At 49.0% G+C, this 19,600-nt stretch overlaps 1 protein-coding gene and 2 pseudogenes across 1 annotated transcript; all 3 read right to left on the bottom strand.

The window, feature by feature from the left end:
- Nucleotides 1–948: 948 nt before the first annotated feature.
- LOC148788899 (tubulin alpha chain pseudogene) lies at nucleotides 949–2,533 on the bottom strand (annotated as a pseudogene).
- Nucleotides 2,534–17,302: 14,769 nt separating this feature from the next.
- On the bottom strand, nucleotides 17,303–17,944 carry LOC148788898 (metallothionein-like protein type 2). The gene has a single exon (XM_088875959.1). It carries the CDS (start codon nucleotides 17,854–17,856, stop codon nucleotides 17,614–17,616), a length of 243 nt encoding a protein of 80 aa, XP_088732085.1. The 5' UTR covers nucleotides 17,857–17,944; the 3' UTR covers nucleotides 17,303–17,613.
- Nucleotides 17,945–18,039: 95 nt separating this feature from the next.
- Nucleotides 18,040–19,370, bottom strand: LOC148788897 (large ribosomal subunit protein uL10 pseudogene; annotated as a pseudogene).
- Nucleotides 19,371–19,600: the final 230 nt, after the last annotated feature.

The raw sequence follows: 19,600 nt of genomic DNA, 5'->3' as shown, positions 1-19,600 counted from the left end.
CAACAACTTCAGCAAATGATTTTTTCGAAAGGTTCGGCATCGGGATCGAGGAAGCCGGCTGCTGAAAATGTTGGGTTGACCGAGTTGACCGAGTTGACTCGGTCAAAGGATGGTTGATTTGAACAGTTGACCGAGTCAACTCAGTCAACAGCACATGTTGACTGTTGCCGTCGGCCGGAGGTGGAGTTTCTGGCATGTCTCCGGCGGCCGATTCTGACCGGACAGGGGGCTGCGCCTTTTCGAGGCGAGGCCAATGGTGGTGCTCCGCCAGCAAAACGGCGATGGACGGCGGAGAAAAGGCGGCCCGATTGTCGGCGGTTGGCGGAATGGGAGATTTCAAGGATCTCCTCAAAGAGTTGACGAAAACCGGCGAGCCTAGTCTCGTTCGACGCGCAAGAAGGAGAGGAGTCGAATGGTAGGCGTCCGCGACCGTGAAACAGCGTAACGACGGCGAATCGACTGAAAACCCTAGCTGCGGTCGAAGAGAAAGCCCATCGTTCACCGTGCTTGAAACTCGAAATTGTTTGGGGGGAAAGCTTCTACTCATCAAGGCGAGTCGATCGGTGTATGGGACGGCCGGCAACTCGCCGGGAAACGGCCGAATTTTTAGAGAGAAGGAGACGGCGAATCTGGGGCGATTTGGGCGCGATTCCGGCGACTTTGGCGGGCGAGTACGGCGGCGTCCGGCAGCCGTTCAGCGCGAGATTGGCATGGTTGTGACGGACTTCGAAAGACGCATCCGGTGGTGGTGCGCGTGTGAAGCTACGCTCCGAATGAACTTTCCGGCGACCGGCCGGCGGCGGCGCGGCGGCGACGCCGCGGTGGAGGAGGAGGTGGGCTGTCTGTTGGTGGTGGTGGTGAGACTAAAAGAGTGGTGGTTTGGTGGTGGTTGGTGGTGGGGTTTAGGGTTTAGGGTTTTTTTTTTTTTTTTTTTTTTTTTTTGCAAGATAAGAAGAAATCACATTAACTGTTCTTAATTCAACATCAAACAGCACAACGAAATCAAGCCATACAGAACAAGCTTGTAAACACACTTAAAAACCAATGAGACCATTGGCTTGCTTCATAATGTTTTCTCAGCAATCAAGATCTTAGTAGTCGTCGTTCTCATCCTCCTCTCCTTCGGCAGACTCTGCCCCAACTTCTTCATAGTCCTTCTCCAGAGCAGCCAAGTCCTCCCTAGCCTCAGAGAACTCTCCTTCCTCCATACCCTCACCAACATACCAGTGCACAAAGGCACGCTTGGCATACATCAAGTCAAACTTATGATCAATTCTTGAGAAGACCTCAGCAACGCTGGTTGAGTTGGAAATCATGCAAACAGCTCTCTGCACCTTGGCCAGGTCACCACCAGGCACCACAGTTGGTGGCTGGTAGTTGATACAACACTTGAATCCTGTTGGGCACCAGTCCACAAACTGAATAGTTCTCTTGGTCTTGATGGTGGCAACAGCAGCATTCACATCTTTGGGAACAACATCACCCCTGTACATCAGACAGCAGGCCATGTATTTGCCACGGCGGGGATCACATTTCACCATCATGGATGATGGCTCAAAAGCAGTGTTGGTAATTTCAGCAACAGAGAGTTGTTCATGGTAGGCCTTCTCAGCAGAGATCACAGGGGCATATGAAGAAAGCATGAAGTGAATCCTCGGGTATGGGACCAAGTTGGTCTGGAACTCATTCACATCAACATTCAAAGCTCCATCAAACCGCAGAGAAGCAGTCAGAGAAGAGATCACCTGAGAAATCAACCTGTTCAGATTTGTATAAGTAGGCCTCTCAATATCAAGTGATTTACGGCAAATATCATAGATAGCTTCGTTGTCAAGAAGCACAGCAACATCAGTGTGCTCAAGAAGAGAATGAGTTGAAAGCACAGAGTTATAAGGCTCAACAACTGCAGTTGAAACCTGAGGCGAAGGGTAAATGGTAAAACCCAGCTTTGATTTTTTACCATAATCAACAGAAAGCCTCTCAAGCAAGAGAGATCCAAGCCCAGATCCAGTACCACCACCCACAGCATGGAAGACCAAGAATCCCTGCAACCCGGTACAGTTGTCCGCCAGCTTGCGAATCCTATCAAGGCAAAGATCGACAATTTCTTTGCCAATGGTGTAATGGCCTCTGGCAAAGTTGTTGGCTGCATCTTCTTTGCCACTGATAAGTTGTTCGGGGTGGAACAGCTGGCGGTATGTGCCAGTGCGGACCTCATCGATCACAGTTGGCTCTAGATCTACAAACACGGCGCGAGGGACGTGTTTTCCAGCGCCAGTTTCGCTGAAGAAAGTGTTGAATGCATCATCACCACCGCCTACGGTTTGATCACCAGGCATTTGCCCATCGGGCTGAATGCCGTGCTCAAGGCAGTAGAGCTCCCAACAAGCATTGCCGACCTGAATACCGGCCTGTCCAATGTGGATCGAAATGCACTCTCTCATTTTCGCTTTGTTTTTAGGAAGACGCAAAGAGATCTAGATTGGAGAAGGAAAGAGAAGGACCAGAGGCGTATACAAAGACGTCTCTGGAGGAAATTCTTCTGAGCGGTTTAGGGTTTAGGGTTTAGGGTTTAGGGTTTAGGGTTTAGGGTTTAGGGTTTGGGGTTTGGGGTTTGGGGTTTGGGGTTTGGGGTTTGGGGTTTGGGGTTTGGGGTTAGGGTTTAGGGTTTAGGGTTTAGGGTTTAGGGTTTTAGGGGTTTAGGGTTTAGGGTTTAGGGTTTAGGGTTTAGGGTTTAGGGTTTAGGGTTTAGGGTTTAGGGTTTAGGGTTTAGGGTTTAGGGTTTAGGGTTTAGGGTTTAGGGTTTGGGGTTGGGGTTCTTTTTTTTTTTTTTTTTTTTTTTAGTCAAAACACCCGAAGGTGGGAGATGCTTATCGGGGTCCCCATCCCATCTTCATTAAAAAGTAAATAGCAGATGTCTTACAAAACACTTGAGAAACCAGAGGGGTACAACTCCTAAACATTGTGAAACAGAAAGAGTTAAAAGTTTCTAAGTAGTTGTAGTGGTTGTAGTGATCCAGTGCGTGCAACGATGTCTGTATTTGCGTGGCGGGGTTGGAGAAGCAAAGAACTGTTCTCTTTCCTCGATCTCAGCTGGATTACTGTTCAGCGAGCAAACTGGATCCTGGATCTTCACCGGCCGTGGGCTATCCGGGTTAACATCATCGTCTTCCCCTTCTGATTCATCAGTTTCATCCCATTCCTCTAGTGGTGGAGAAATCATTCCAAAAAGTTTCAGATTTTTGAACAGTTTAGAGGTCTGCGGAAGGTTAACCCGTTTCTTCCTCATTTGGATCTCCACTCCCCCAATCGGAGGATACACAGCACCAACAATCAGATTATCAGAAGGCAAATTAGTCTCCACAATATTTTCCACAGAACTAACAACAAGATTATCTGCAGGCAAATCACCCATTTTTCCAGCCTCACAGGGAATATTAACTTCATCAGGGTTTGGGGTTTAGGGTTTAGGGTTTAGGGTTTAGGGTTTAGGGTTTTTTTTTTTTTTTTTTTTTTTTTAGTCAAAACACCCGAAGGTGGGAGATGCTTATCGGGGTCCCCATCACATCTTCATTAAAAATTAAAAAACAGATGTCTTACAAAACACTTGAGAAACCAGAAGAGTACTACTCCTAAACATTGTGAAACAGAAATTAGTTAAAAGTTTCTAAGTGGTTGTAGTGGTTGTAGTGATCCAGTGCGTGCAACGATGTCTGTATTTTCGTGGCGGGGTTGGAGAAGCAAAGAATTGTTCTCTTTCCTCGATCTCAGCTGGATTACTGTTCAGCGAGCAAACTGGATCCTGGATCTTCACCGGCCGTGGGCTATCCGGGTTAACATCATCGTCTTCCCCTTCTGATTCATCAGTTTCATCCCATTCCTCTAGTGGTGGAGTAATCATTCCAAAAAGTTTCAGATTTTTGAACAGTTTAGAGGCCTGTGGAAGGTTAACCCGTTTCTTCCTCATTTGGATATCCACTCCCCCAATCGGAGGATACACAACGCCAACAACCAGATTATCGGAAGGCAAATTAGTCTCCACAATATTTTCCACAGAACTAACAACAGGATTATCTGCAGGCAAATCACCCATTTTTCCAGCCTCATAGGGAGTATTAACTTCATCAGCAGGAACAGAAAATTCATTGACGCTAGTCATTGTTTCAGTTTGGTGTTCAGCGTGGTACCTGGTGTCCTTAGCAGGCTGAAGCTGTTCTGGCTGCTCCCTCGTCTTTGAACTCTCACCAACTTCCTGAACAACTGCTTTGCCCCGCTCCACTTCCACAGCAGCCCTCCTCTGCTTCCGGGGGGGTGGCTTCGGAGCGTCGCCTTCCGTATAGCAGTCTGAATCTCGATGCCCAACATGTTTGCACAACGAGCAGTAGTGTGGGATATCCTCGTACTCAATACGCTGCACGATAGTGGCCCCACAAATCTGGATTTGAAATTCTCAAGGCGCGGTTTGAGAAGATCCAATTCAATGCATGCCCTTGCCTTGGAGAGCTTGGACTGATTGAGTGTGGCATCGTCAATCTGCAGAGGAGTTCCAATCATGCTCGCCACCGTGAATAGAACTTCCTTGCGGAACAGATGTGCTGGCAGCTCCGGGAAACTAACCCACACCGGTACAATTGATGACTCCTTAGACGGTGTGAAAGTAGGAGTCCACTTGAAAACGCGCATTGGGTACCCCTGGATATACCAAATACGCCGCAGCCACAAGCGAGTATAATCTGATTCACAAGATAGGGAAATTAAGACATGCCTGTTGTTCAGCATACTAACCGTGAATCTGTTTTTGATGCCAGTTCCCGCCATCAGTTTATGCAGCATGCTGTACGAAGGTGCTCCATGCGAAAATTTTCCAACGAGTGCGAATCTGAATGGAGCTGCTAAGTCCTCGGTCTTCGCATCTGTGAACAGCAATTTTGGACCTTGGTCGTCCGTCAAAATTGTACCGATGGCGGGTTGTGGCGAGTCCGCAAGGAAGTATTTGTGAGGTGCCGTTTTTGCGATTTCTGAGGCCCTCGATGGCGCAACAACTTCAGCAAACGATTTTTTCGGAAGGTTCGGCATCGGGATCGAGGAAGCCGGCTGCTGAAAATGTTGGGTTGACCGAGTTGACCGAGTTGACTCGGTCAAAGGATGGTTGATTTGAACAGTTGACCGAGTCAACTCAGTCAACAGCACATGTTGACTGTTGCCGTCGGCCGGAGGTGGAGTTTCTGGCATGTCTCCGGCGGCCGATTCTGACCGGACAGGGGGCTGCGCCTTGTCGAGGCGAGGCCAATGGTGGTGCTCCGCCAGCGAAACGGCGATGGACGGCGGAGAAAAGGCGGCCCGATTGTCGGCGGTTGGCGGAATGGGAGATTTCAAGGATCTCCTCAAAGAGTTGACGAAAACCGGCGAGCCTAGTCTCGTTCGACGCGCAAGAAGGAGAGGAGTCGAATGGTAGGCGTCCGCGACCGTGAAACGGCGTAACGACGGCGAATCGACTGAAAACCCTAGCTGCGGTCGAAGAGAAAGCCCATCGTTCACCGTGCTTGAAACTCGAAATTGTTTGGGGGGAAAGCTTCTACTCATCAAGGCGAGTCGATCGGTGTATGGGACGGCCGGCAACTCGCCGGGAAACGGCCGAATTTTTAGAGAGAAGGAGACGGCGAATCTGGGGCGATTTGGGCGCGATTCCGGCGACTTTGGCGGGCGAGTACGGCGGCGTCCGGCAGCCGTTCAGCGCGAGATTGGCATGGTTGTGACGGACTTCGAAAGACGCATCCGGTGGTGGTGCGCGTGTGAAGCTACGCTCCGAATGAACTTTCCGGCGACCGGCCAGCGGCGGCGCGGCGGCGACGCCGCGGTGGAGGAGGAGGTGGGCTGTCTGTTGGTGGTGGTGGTGAGACTAAAAGAGTGGTGGTTTGGTGGTGGTTGGTGGTGGGGTTTAGGGTTTAGGGTTTAGGGTTTAGGGTTTAGGGTTTGGGGTTTAGGGTTTGGGGTTTGGGGTTTGGGGTTTGGGGTTTGGGGTTTGGGGTTTGGGGTTTAGGGTTAGGGTTTAGGGTTTAGGGTTTTAGGGGTTTTAGGGGTTTTAGGGTTTTAGGGTTTTAGGGTTTAGGGTTTAGGGTTTAGGGTTTTTTTTTTTTTTTTTTTTTATCAAACAACACATACTGCATTATCAAGACACCTTTCTTACTGGATTTCAGAATTTGTATATGAAAAGGCAGAAGCAACACATACTGCATTATCAAGACACCTTTCTAGATGCACTTGTGAACAAATATTTTGTTGCCCATAAATTGGTTTAGGAAGTTTCATCACAGTCCGAAGAGAAAATAAGATGTTCAGAGTCAAGCTCAAACAGAAGCAACAGAGAGTGGATGGATAGCACTTAGATTTCAATGGGCCACATACATGCATTAAGACAGCAGATCGGAGAAATTGATCGGTAAAAAAGATAATAGTAGGAAAAACAAAAACATTATTTACTGCTCCTAAAGAAGGCATATGAGTTTGCGTTCAAACTTCAAACTTCCAGAGTGAAGATATCACTCACTGCATGGCTTTCCATTAGCTTGAAGCAGCTGTCTAGATTGTGTAAGACCATAAACATGATATAATCAATCAATAATATGCTCTAGGCATGTAGTGCCCTTCTTTTCTGGGAAATGATTTCTTGTTTCTCTATATTTCATTGCCTCATTTATACTTCAACAGCCTCAATTTAAAATTTTCATGTACCTGTGCACTGAGAAGAAACGTACTCATGGATCTTCCCCCTCTTTCACTTATCATTTCGTTGAATTATCTCTGGCGAATCTTGATTTTGAATCTCAAGAACCCCAAGAAAGCAGAGACGGAGGCTGCCGCATCTGCCTGAGACGATGCCGCTGGCCGCCCTTTTGCTTCTCTCCGGCACCATTTCATCCCATATTTCTGGGAGTTTCTCAACAGATATCTTACAAAACACTTGAGAAACCAGAGGAGTACAACTCCAAAACATTGTGAAACAGAAAATTGAAAGTTTCTAAGTGGTTTAGGGTTTAGGGTTTAGGGTTTAGGGTTTTTTTTTTTTTTTTTTTTTTTAGTCAAAACACCCGAAGGTGGGAGATGCTTATCGGGGTCCCCATCCCATCTTCATTAAAAAGTAAATAGCAGATGTCTTACAAAACACTTGAGAAACCAGAGGGGTACAACTCCTAAACATTGTGAAACAGAAAGAGTTAAAAGTTTCTAAGTAGTTGTAGTGGTTGTAGTGATCCAGTGCGTGCAACGATGTCTGTATTTGCGTGGCGGGGTTGGAGAAGCAAAGAACTGTTCTCTTTCCTCGATCTCAGCTGGATTACTGTTCAGCGAGCAAACTGGATCCTGGATCTTCACCGGCCGTGGGCTATCCGGGTTAACATCATCGTCTTCCCCTTCTGATTCATCAGTTTCATCCCATTCCTCTAGTGGTGGAGAAATCATTCCAAAAAGTTTCAGATTTTTGAACAGTTTAGAGGTCTGCGGAAGGTTAACCCGTTTCTTCCTCATTTGGATCTCCACTCCCCCAATCGGAGGATACACAGCACCAACAATCAGATTATCAGAAGGCAAATTAGTCTCCACAATATTTTCCACAGAACTAACAACAAGATTATCTGCAGGCAAATCACCCATTTTTCCAGCCTCACAGGGAATATTAACTTCATCAGCAGGAACAGAAAATTCATTGACGCTAGTCATAGTTTCAGTTTGGTGCTCAGCGTGGTACCTGGTGTCCTTAGCAGGCTGAAGCTGTTCTGGCTGCTCCCTCGGCTTTGAACTCTCACCAACTTCCTGAACAACTACTTTGCCCCGCTCCACTTCCACAGCAACCCTCTTCCTTTGCTTTCGGGGAGGTGGCTTGGGAGCATCACCTTTTGAATAGCAATCTGAGTCTCGGTGTCCGACATGTTTGCATAAGGAGCAGAAGTTTGGGATATCCTCGTACTCAATACGCTGAACAATAGTAGCCCCACAAATCTGGATTTGGAAATTCTCAAGGCGCGGTTTGAGAAGATCCAATTCAATGCATGCCCTTGCCTTGGAGAGCTTGGACTGATTGAGTGTGGCATCGTCAATCTGCAGAGGAGTTCCAATCATGCTCGCCACCGTGAATAGAACTTCCTTGCGGAACAGATGAGCTGGCAGCTCCGGGAAACAAACCCACACCGGTACAATTGATGACTCCTGAGACGGTGTGAAAGTAGGAGTCCACTTGAAAACGCGCATTGGGTACCCCTGGATATACCAAATACGCCGCAGCCACAAGCGAGTATAATCTGATTCACAGGATAGGGAAATTAAGACGTGCCTGTAGTTCAGCATACTAACCGTAAATCTGTTTTTGATGCCAGTTCCCGCTATCAGTTTGTGCAGCATGCTGTACGAAGGTGCTCCATGCGAAAATTTTCCAACGAGCGCGAATCTGAATGGAGCTGCAAGGATTTCGGTCTCGGCGTCTGTAAATTGCAATGTTGGACCATTATCTCCTGCCAAAACTGTTCCGAAAGCGGCCGGTGGCGAGTCCGTAGGGAAATATTTGTGATGAGCCAATTTTGCAGTTTTCGAGGCCTGTGGAGGCGCCACAACTTCAGCAAATGATTTCTTCGGAAGGATCGGCGTCGGGATCGAGGAAGCAGGCTGCTGGAATTGTTGGGTTGACTGGGTTGACCGAGTCAACTCGGTCAACTCTCCTTCACGATCGCCGGCAGCAGGTGGAGCAGTTTCAGGCCGTTCTCCGATGGCCGTTTCTGACCGGACGGTTGGGTGCGCCATGGCCAGGCGAGGCCAATGGTGGTGCTCCGCCACTGAACTGACGTCGGACGGCGGCGGGACGACGGTTTGAAGATCGGCGACGGCGGACGGAGGAGAAAGGAGAGAACTTCGTGTGCCGGTGATGAAATTCAACGAGACGGGTCTCAAAAGACTCGCCGTTAAGAGGCGAAGCGAACGCCGGCGGTCCGCGACCGTGGGTCTGCTTGTCGACGGCGAATCGACGGAAAAACGTGGCGGTGGTCGTGGACTTAGCCCATCGCCTACAGTGGATGAAACCTCAAATTGTTTGAGGGGAATTGTAGAACTCATCAAGACGATCAAAATGGTATACAGCACGTCCGGCAACTCGCCGGAAAATGGCCGGATTTTTAGAGAGAAGCCGGCGGCGAATCTAGGGCGATTTGGGCGCGATTTCTGCAACTTCGTCGGGCGCGTACGGCGGCTTCCGGTGGCCGTTCAGTGCGAGACTACCATGGATGTGACCGGTTTTCAGAGGCGCATCTAGTGGTGGTGCGCGTGTGGGTTCACTCGCCGGTGGAATTTTCCGGCGACCGGCCGGCGGCGGCGCGGCGGCGACGCCGCGGTGGAGGAGGAGGTGGGCTGTCTGTTGGTGGTGGTGGTGAGTTGAAAGGGTGGTGGTTTGGTGGTGGTTGGTGGTGGAAGATTTAGTGTGTTAAATCTCACACACTTCTAGTAGGGTTTAGGGTTTAGGGTTTAGGGTTTAGGGTTTTTTTTTTTTTTTTTTTTTGGTCAAAACACCCGAAGGTGGGGGATGCTTATCGGGGTCCCCATCCCATCTTCATTAAAAAGTAAATAACAGATATCTTACAAAACACTTGAGAAACCAGAGGAGTACAACTCCAAAACATTGTGAAACAGAAAATTGAAAGTTTCTAAGTGGTTGTAGTGGTTGTAGTGATCCAGTGCGTGCAACGATGTCTGTATTTGCGTGGCGGGGTTGGAGAGGCAAAGAACTGTTCTCTTTCCTCGATCTCAGCTGGATTACTATTCAGCGAGCAAACTGGATCCTGGATCTTCACTGGCCGTGGGCTATCCGGGTTAACATCATCGTCTTCCCCTTCTGATTCATCAGTTTCATCCCATTCCTCAAGTGGTGGAGAAATCATTCCAAAAAGTTTCAGATTTTTGAACAGTTTAGAGGCCTGCGGCAGTTTAACCCGTTTCTTCCTCATTTGGATCTCCACTCCCCCAATCGGAGGATACACAGCACCAACAACCAGATTATCGGAAGGCAAATTAGTCTCCACAATATTTTCCACAGAACTAACAACAAGATTATCTGCAGGCAAATCACTCATTTTTCCAGTCTCACAGGGAATATTAACTTCATCAGCAAGAACAGAAAATTCATTGACGCTAGTCATAGTTTCAGTTTGGTGCTCAGCGTGGTACCTGGTGTCCTTAGCAGGCTGAAGCTGTTCTGGCTGCTCCCTCGTCTTTGAACTCTCACCAACTTCCTGAACAACTGCTTTGCCCCGCTCCACTTCCACAGCAACCCTCTTCCTTTGCTTCCGGGGAGGTGGCTTGGGAGCATCACCTTTTGAATAGCAATCTGAGTCTCGGTGTCCGACATGTTTGCGTAAGGAGCAGAAGTTTGGGATATCCTCGTACTCAATACGCTGAACAATAATTGCCCCAAATATCTGGATTTGGAAATTCTCAAGGCGCGGTTTGAGAAGATCCAATTCAATGCATGCCCTTGCCTTGGAGAGCTTGGACTGATTGAGTGTGGCATCGTCAATCTGCAGAGGAGTTCCAATCATGCTCGCCACCGTGAATAGAACTTCCTTGCGGAACAGATGTGCTGGTAACTCCGGGAAACTAACCCACACCGGTACAATTGATGACTCCTGAGACGGTGTGAAAGTAGGAGTCCACTTGAAAACGCGCATTGGGTACCCCTGGATATACCAAATACGCCGCAGCCACAAGCGAGTATAATCTGATTCACAGGATAGGGAAATTAAGACATGCCTGTTGTTCAGCATACTAACCGTGAATCTGTTTTTGATGCCAGTTCCCGCCATCAGTTTGTGCAGCATGCTGTACGAAGGTGCTCCATGCGAAAATTTTCCAACGAGCGCGAATCTGAATGGAGCTGCAAGGATTTCGGTCTCGGTGTCTGTAAATTGCAATGTTGGACCATTATCTCCTGCCAAAACTGTTCCGAAAGCGGCCGGTGGCGAGTCCATAGGGAAATATTTGTGATGTGCCAATTTTGCAGTTTTCGAGGCCTGTGGAGGTGCCACAACTTCAGCAAATGATTTCTTCGGAAGGATCGGTGTCGGGATCGAGGAAGCAGGCTGCTGGAATTGTTGGGTTGACTGGGTTGACCGAGTCAACTCGGTCAACGAGTCAAACTCGGTCAACGGCGGGTCAACTGCCGGTGGAGGAGCTTCTGGCCGTGCTCCGGTGGCCGTTTCTGACCGGACGGTTGGCTGCGCCGTCACCAGACGAGGCCAATGGTGGTGGTCCGCCACTGAAACGACGTCGGACGGTGGAGAAACGGCGGCCCGAACGTTGGCGACGGCGCACGGACGAGAATTGCAAGATCTTTTCACTCCGGCCATGAAATTGGGCGAGCCTAGTCTCAAAAGACTCGCACTGAGAAGACGATTCGAACGCTGGTGGTCCGCAACCGTGGGTCGCCCTGACGACGGCGAATCGACGGCGGAGGCTAGCGGCGGTCGAGGTCGAAGCCCATCTTCATGCGTGGAGGAAACGTGAAATTGATCGAGGGGAATTGTAGAGCTCATCAAGGCGAGCAAAATGGTGTATAGTACGGCCGGCGACTCGTCGGAAACCGGCCGGAATTTTAGAGAGAAGTCGCCGGCGAATGGAGGGCGAAAATGGCGCGATTCAGGCAGCTTTGGGAGGCGCGTCCGGCGGCGTCCGGCGGCGTCCGGCGTCCGATCACTGCACAACCAGCACCATTGTGACGGGTTTCACGAGACGCATCCGATGGTGGTGCGCGTGTAGCTTCACGCGCCGGCGGAAATTTCCGGCGACCGGCCGGCGGCGGCGCGGCGGTGACGCCGCGGTGGAGGGTGAGATGGGCTGTCTGTTGGCGGTGGTGGTGTGGCTGAACAAGTGGTGGTTTGGTGGTGGTTGGTGGTGGAAAAATTAGTGTGTTAAATCTCACACACTTGTAGTGAGATGTTGAGAGAATTTGACAAAGTCGGTTTGGTTTGGGGTTTAGGGTTTAGGGTTTAGGGTTTAGGGTTTAGGGTTTAGGGTTTAGGGTTTAGGGTTTAGGGTTTAGGGTTTAGGGTTTAGGGTTTAGGGTTTTAGGGTTTTAGGGTTTTAGGGGTTAGGGGTTTAGGGGTTTAGGGGTTTAGGGGTTAGGGTTTAGGGTTTAGGGTTTAGGGTTTAGGGTTTAGGGTTTAGGGTTTAGGGTTTAGGGTTTAGGGTTTAGGGTTTAGGGTTTAGGGTTTAGGGTTTAGGGTTTAGGGTTTTTTTTTTTTTTTTTTTTTTTTTTTTTTTTTTAAATTAAACACCCGAAGGTGGGGGAAGCTTTTCGGGGTCCCCATCCCTTCTTCATAGAAAATAAAGCAAAGTCAGCATTACAATATAAAATCAACAAAAACATAAAAGTAGGAGTACTACTCCTTTAGATAATTATAGGACATCAACCATTTTGCTTCTTCAATTTTTCCTTGATTCGGTCTGTCTTTATTCTTGGACCGCAGGAAGTACTCCTCTGTTTCATCACTCGAAGTTTTAACTCTGTATTCTTGACCAAGTACTCCGGCAATCTCTCAACGATGAAATCATTTCTAGGCAGTTTGTCCGGGGATGCCAACTCCAATAATAACTGCTCAACCGAGTCTGCAGGGTTGCAATTGGTAAAGCAAGGTGGATCGCAGATCTTCAATGGCGTGGCATCGATAACCAGAGTCTCCCCCTTATCTGAATTCTCTTGTAAAAGCATGGTAGCATTTCCCACTTGTATCCAATTTCCTTCAGCCATTCTATTTTCCGAATTCTCATCACCCATTTTTCCTCCCTCACATGTGGTGTTAGCAATATCAACAGAAACAATATTTTCATCCACGCTAGCCATAGAATCAGTTTTCTGTTCAGTTTGGTACCTGGGGTCCTTTGCAGGCTGGTCCATCATCTTTGAGCTCTCACCAGTTTCCTTTGCCACTGCTTTGCCTCGCCCGACCTCTTCAGCAACCTTCTTTCCAGCACGATTGCTCGGCTTCCGGGGGGGTGGTTTAGGAGCATCGCCTTTCGAATAGCAGTCTGAGTCTTGATGCCCAACATGTTTGCACAAAGAGCAGTAGTGCGGGATATCCTCGTACTCAATACGTTGCACAATAGTTGTCCCACAAATCTGAATTTGAAAGTTTTCAAGGCGCGGTTTGAGAAGATCCAATTCAATGCATGCCCTTGCCTTGGAGAGTTTGGACTGATTGAGTGTCGCATCGTCAATTTGCAGAGGAGTTCCAATCATGCTCGCCACCGTGAATAGAACTTCCTTGCGGAACAGATGTGCTGGTAGCTCCGGAAAACTAACCCACACCGGTACAATTGATGACTCCTTAGACGGTGTGAAAGTAGGAGTCCACTTGAAGACGCGCATTGGGTACCCCTGAATATACCAAATACGCCGCAGCCACAGACGAGAAAAATCCGCTTCACAGGATAGGGAAATTAAGACATGTCTGGTGTTGAGCATACTAACCGTGAATTTGTTTTTGATGCCCGTTCCAGCGATTAGTTTGTGCAGGATGCTGTATGAGGGTGCTCCATGTGAAAATTTGCCCACGAGTGCAAATTTGAATGGAGCTGCAAGGACTTCGGTCTCAGCATCTGTGAATAGCAATGTTGGACCTTTGTCGCCTGTCAAAACTGTACCGATACCGGGCGATGGCAAGTCTGCAGGGAAGTATTTGTGCGGTGCCGGTGTTGCAGTTTTCGAGGCCCGTGTTGGTGCAAGGACTTCAGCAAATGTTTTCTTCGGAAGATTCGACGTCGGAATTGCGGAAGACGGGTGCTGAATCTGTTCGGTTGACTGAGTTGACCGGGTCAACTCGGTCAAAGGAGGGTTGACCGTTGACCGAGTCAACTCGGTCAACAATGGCTCAAGGACGACGGCTGCCGGAGGAGAGGCTGCGCCCGGAGCTCCGATGTCGATTTCTGGGCGGACGGGAGGCTTCTCCATGACGAGGCGACTGCAATGGTGTAGCTCCGCCAGTGAACCGACGGCGGACGGCGGCGGAACGGCGGTGCGACGGGCGGTGATTGCGCGAACGGGAGATTTGCAAGAACTCGGCACACAGGTGATGAAACTTGACGAAACCGGTCCCAATCGACTCGCCTTGAGGAGAGGATTCCAACCGTGGTGGTCCGCGACCGTGGGTCGCAGTGACGGCGGCGAATCGACGGCGGAAGTGATCGGCGGTCGAGGACTTAGCCCATCGTCGTGCGTGCATGAAACCTCAAATTGTTTGAGGGGAATTGTAGAGCTCATCAAGCCGATCAAAATGGTATATAACACGGCCGGTAACTCGCCGTGAAACGGCCGGATTTTTAGAGAGAAGCCGGCGGCGAAACAGCGGCGATTTGGGCGCGATTTCTGCAACTTTGACGGGCGCGTACGGTGGCGTCCGGTGGCCGTTCAGAGCGAAACCACCATGGTTGTGACGGGTTCTCAGAGGCGCATCTAGTGGTGGTGCGCGTGTGGCTTCACTCGCCGGTGGAATTTTCCGGCGACCGGCCGGCGGCGGCGCGGCGGTGACGCCGCGGAGGAGAAGGAGGTGGGCTGTCTGTTGGTGGTGGTGGTGAGGCTCAAAAAGTGGTGGTTTGGTGGTGGTTGGTGGTGGAAGATTTAGTGTGTTAAATCTCACACACTTCTAGTGAGAAGTTGAGAGGATTTGGCAAGTGAAGAATGGTTTAGGTTTAGGGTTTAGGGTTTAGGGTTTAGGGTTTAGGGTTTTTTTTTTTTTTTAAATTAAACACCCGAAGGTGGGGGAAGCTTTTCGGGGTCCCCATCCCTTCTTCATAGAAAATAAAGCAAAGTCAGCATTACAATATAAAATCAACAAAAACATAAAAGTAGGAGTACTACTCCTTTACATAATAATAGGACATCAACCATTTTGATTCTTCCACTTTTCCTTGATTCGGTCTGTCTTTATTCTTGGACCGCAGGAAGTACTCCTCTGTTTCATCACTCGAAGTTTTAACTCTGTATTCTTGACCAAGTACTCCGGCAATCTCTCTACGATGAAATCATTTCTAGGCAGTTTGTCCGGGGATGCCAGCTCCAATAATAACTGCTCAACCGAGTCTGCAGGGTTGCAATTGGTAAAGCAAGGTGGATCGCAGATCTTCAATGGCGTGGCATCGATAACCAGAGTCTCCCCCTTATCTGAATTCTCTTGTAAAAGCATGGTAGCATTGCCAACTTGTATCCAATTTCCTTCAGCCATTTTATTTGCCGAATTCTCCTCACCCATACTTCCATCATCGCCGGTAGTGTTAGCGACATTCACCGACACAATGTTATCATTAGAGGGATTAGAAGGGTACCTGCTTGATTCACCTCTCTCAAATGCTTTGGTTGTCTCAGTCCCAACCTGTTCCTTTGTTACTGCTTTGCCCCGTCCGACCTCTTCAGCAACCTTCTTTCCTTTCATTTCCCGATTGCTCGATTTCCGGGGCGGTGGTTTGGGAGCATCTCCTTCTGTATAGCAGTCTGAGTCTCGATGCCCAACATGTTTGCACAACGAGCAGTAGTGTGGGATATCCTCGTACTCAATACGCTGCACGATAGTGGCCCCACAAATCTGGATTTGAAAGTCTTCAAGGCGCGGTTTGAGAAGATCCAATTCAATGCATGCCCTTGCCTTGGAGAGCTTGGACTGATTGAGAGTTGCATCGTCAATTTGCAGAGGAGTTCCAATCATGTTCGCCACCGTGAATAGAACTTCCTTGCGGAACAGATGTGCTGGTAGCTCCGGAAAACTAACCCACACCGGTACAATTGATGACTCCTTAGACGGTGTGAAAGTAGGAGTCCACTTGAAGACGCGCATTGGGTACCCCTGAATATACCAAATACGCCGCAGCCACAGACGAGAAAAATCCGCTTCACAAGATAGGGAAATTAAGACATGTCTGGTGTTGAGCATACTAACCGTGAATTTGTTTTTGATGCCCGTTCCAGCGATTAGTTTGTGCAGGATGCTGTATGAGGGTGCTCCATGTGAAAATTTGCCCACGAGTGCAAATTTGAATGGAGCTGCAAGGACTTCGGTCTCAGCATCTGTGAATCGCAATGTTGGACCTTTGTCGCCTGTCAAAACTGTACCGATACCGGCCGATGGCAAGTCTGCAGGGAAATATTTGTTCGGTGCCGGTGTTGCAGGTTTCGAGGCCCGTGTTGGTGCAAGGACTTCAGCAAATGTTTTCTTCGGAAAATTCGACGTCGGAATTGAGGAAGACGGGTGCTGAATCTGTTCGGTTGACTGAGTTGACCGGGTCAACTCGGTCAAAGGAGGGTTGACCATTGACCGAGTTAACTCGGTCAACAATGGCTCAAGGCCAACGGCTGCCGGAGGAGGGGCTGTTGCCGGAGCTCCGACATCGATTTCTGGGCGGACGGGAGGCTTCGCCATGACGAGGCGACTGCAATGGTGTGGCTCCGCCAGCGAACCGACGGCGGACGGCGGCGCAACGGCGGTGCGACGGGCGGCGATCGCGCGAACGGGAGATTTGCAAGAACTCGGCACACAGGTGATGAAACTTGACGAAACTGGTCCCAATCGACTCGCCTTGAGGAGAGGATTCCAACCGTGGTGGTCCGCGACCGTGGGTCGCCGTGACGGCGGCGAATCGACGGCGGAAGTGATCGGCGGTCGAGGACTTAGCCCATCGACGTGCGTGCATGAAACCTCAAATTGTTTGAGGGGAATTGTAGAGCTCATCAAGGCGATAAAAATGGTATATGACACGGCCGGTAACTCGCCGGGAAACGGCCGGATTTTTAGAGAGAAGCCGGCGGCGAATCTGGGGCGATTTGGGCGCGATTTCTGCGACTTCGACGGGCGCGTACGGTGGCGTCCGGTGGCCGTTCAGTGCGAAACCAGCATGGTTGTGACGGGTTCTCAGAGGCGCATCTAGTGGTGGTGAGCGTGTGGCTTCACTCGCCGGTGGAATTTTCCGGCGACCGGCCGGCGGCGGCGCGGCGGTGACGCCGCGGTGGAGGAAGAGGTGGGCTGTCTGTTGGTGGTGGTGGTGAGGCTCAAAAAGTGGTGGTTTGGTGGTGGTTGGTGATGGAAGATTTAGTGTGTTAAATCTCACACACTTCTAGTGAGAAGTTGAGAGGATTTGGCAAGTGGGTTTGGTTTGGTTTGGTGGTTTAGGGTTTAGGGTTTAGGGTTTAGGGTTTAGGGTTTAGGGTTTAGGGTTTAGGGTTTAGGGTTTAGGGTTTAGGGTTTAGGGTTTAGGGTTTTTTTTTTTTTTTTTTAGAAGAAAGGAGTTTCCATTAATTCAACCTGACTCAACTTTCCTCAGACATCATAATTAATATATAAGGACAGGAGTCCAAGAAGCAGCAGAGATCCTAAACCCCATCTTTTTTTTACAAAAGACAGACAGAGAGAGACTCCAAAAGCAACCATTTCAAACTCCAAGAGACAGACATGGAGGGCATGGCTGCTTTTATTACAGACGCAGTTTTAGGCCCCCTTCAGAGGACACCGAGACACAGAGTTACTACATAACATTAGTAATACTAATCTTCTTCATCTCTGCTTCAGACCCCAGTTAAGATTGGGCCCCTGCCCCACTTCATTTGCAATTGCATGGGTTGCAGGTGCAGTTAGCCCCGCACTTGCATCCGTTCTCTGCACCGCACTCACCAGATTCTGCTCCCTCAAAATATGTCTTCTGAGGGGCAACGCCGAGGACGAGGGTCTCAGTTGGGGCGCTGACCTCAGAGTAGCTCAAATCCGGGTACATCTTGCACCCTCCGCAGCCATTGCCGCACTTGCAGCCAGAGCCGCAGCCACAGTTTCCTCCGCAGCAAGACATTTTCCTTTGATATCTCAACTAAAGATAAATTCAAAATTGATTTAGGATTTCACAAAACTCAGAGAATGCTTTTAATTCAATGCAGGTTTAGGGTTTAGGGTTTAGGGTTTAGGGTTTAGGGTTTAGGGTTTAGGGTTTAGGGTTTAGGGTTTAGGGTTTAGGGTTTTTTTTTTTTTTTCAGGATAAACAAAAGGCAGAGCATACTTCTAACAAAAGACTTCAAAATTTGGTCTAAACGTATACAACATTTTAGAAATTGAAAACACAGAGCAACCTATCAAGTTCATGATCAAACCATTCAATTCAAAGCCGAAATTTAACTTAATCGAAAAGGCTGAAACCCATATCATCATCAGACTCCTCAGCAGGTTCATCCTTCTTCTCCTCTTCCTTAGCAGCAGCAGCAACAGGAGCAGCTCCAGAGTCGGCAGCCGCAGCAGGAGCAGCAGCAACAGCAAACTTGCTGGGATCCGCAAGATACTCCTTGACTTTATCAGCTTGGGGGAAGGAATAATCAGTTGCAACAGCAACAGCCAATACATTCTTGTATGCATTGATGAACATATGTGGTGCAGCTGCAAGGGTCGGGTATGAAATGGCTAGTGACAATGACGTAACCATGGAAACTCCCATGGCAAACTTCTCAATGAGGTCATCTTCAGTCAAATCAAGCACCTCAGGGCTGAATACAGATCCATTGTCATAAACAGAGATGACAACGAGACCATAAGAGAAGGGCCTAATTCCAAGTTTTGAAAGCAGGGCAGCCTCAGAAGAACCCACTTTCTCACCCTTTTTGATAAGCTCCACAGGGGTGATAATTTCAACAGTACCCTTGTTAATCTTGGTTGGGATGTTGAGGACCTGGAAAAAGGAAGTCTGTGATGGATCGAGACCAGTATTGCCAGGTGGAACAACAACATCAATAGGAGCCACCAGACCAACACGAGCAGGTGCTCCAACCTTGTACTTGGCAACCTCCTCACTGACTTCCTTCAGGTCACCCTTGGTGAAGATCAGCCCAACATTGCCAACAAGGAGAGGAATTAGGTTAAGGATAGCGTTGTTTCCAGTTTTTTCAGCGTGCATCCGAATAGACCTCTTCATCATGGTATTCTTACCCATAAGAACCACAGAGTCACCTCTCAATCCCTTCCTAATGCTCTGAAGTTGGTTCGAACCCACGTTATCGGCCACCGCCACCAGAACCTGCGTGTACTCATCAAGCAATTGGCAGAGTTTCTGGTCGTAAACGACCTTCTTCTCGGACTTTGAAAGCTTAGGCGCCATTTCTCACAACTATAACAAGTGTATCTACCTAGTATATTTGTCTATAATACAACACCCTAAAATGAACGGAAGAGATACAAAAACGAGGGCCAAGACGCAGCAGCGGTGGCTAAGTCAAGGCGGACAGCGGCGGCGCCGTCTCTTTAACCTCTTCGATTCAGATTTTGGGGCTCTTTGGCTTAAAGCTTAGGAGGTAAAACCCTGGTTTAGGGTTTAGGGTTTAGGGTTTAGGGTTTAGGGTTTAGGGTTTAGGGTTTAGGGTTTAGGGTTTAGGGTTTAGGGTTTAGGGTTTAGGGTTTAGGGTTTAGGGTTTAGGGTTTAGGGTTTGGGGTTTGGGGTTTGGGGTTTGGGGTTTGGGGTTTGGGGTTTGGGGTTTAGGGTTTGGGGTTTAGGGTTTAGGGTTTAGGGTTTAGGGTTTAGGGTTTAGGGTTTAGGGTTTAGGGTTTAGGGTTTA

This window comes from Sesamum indicum, linkage group LG2, assembly GCF_026168435.1.
Source record: "Sesamum indicum cultivar Baizhima isolate 11 linkage group LG2, ASM2616843v1, whole genome shotgun sequence".
Classification (NCBI taxonomy): Eukaryota; Viridiplantae; Streptophyta; class Magnoliopsida; order Lamiales; family Pedaliaceae; genus Sesamum; species Sesamum indicum.
This window is presented reverse-complemented; position numbering and strand designations above follow the sequence as displayed.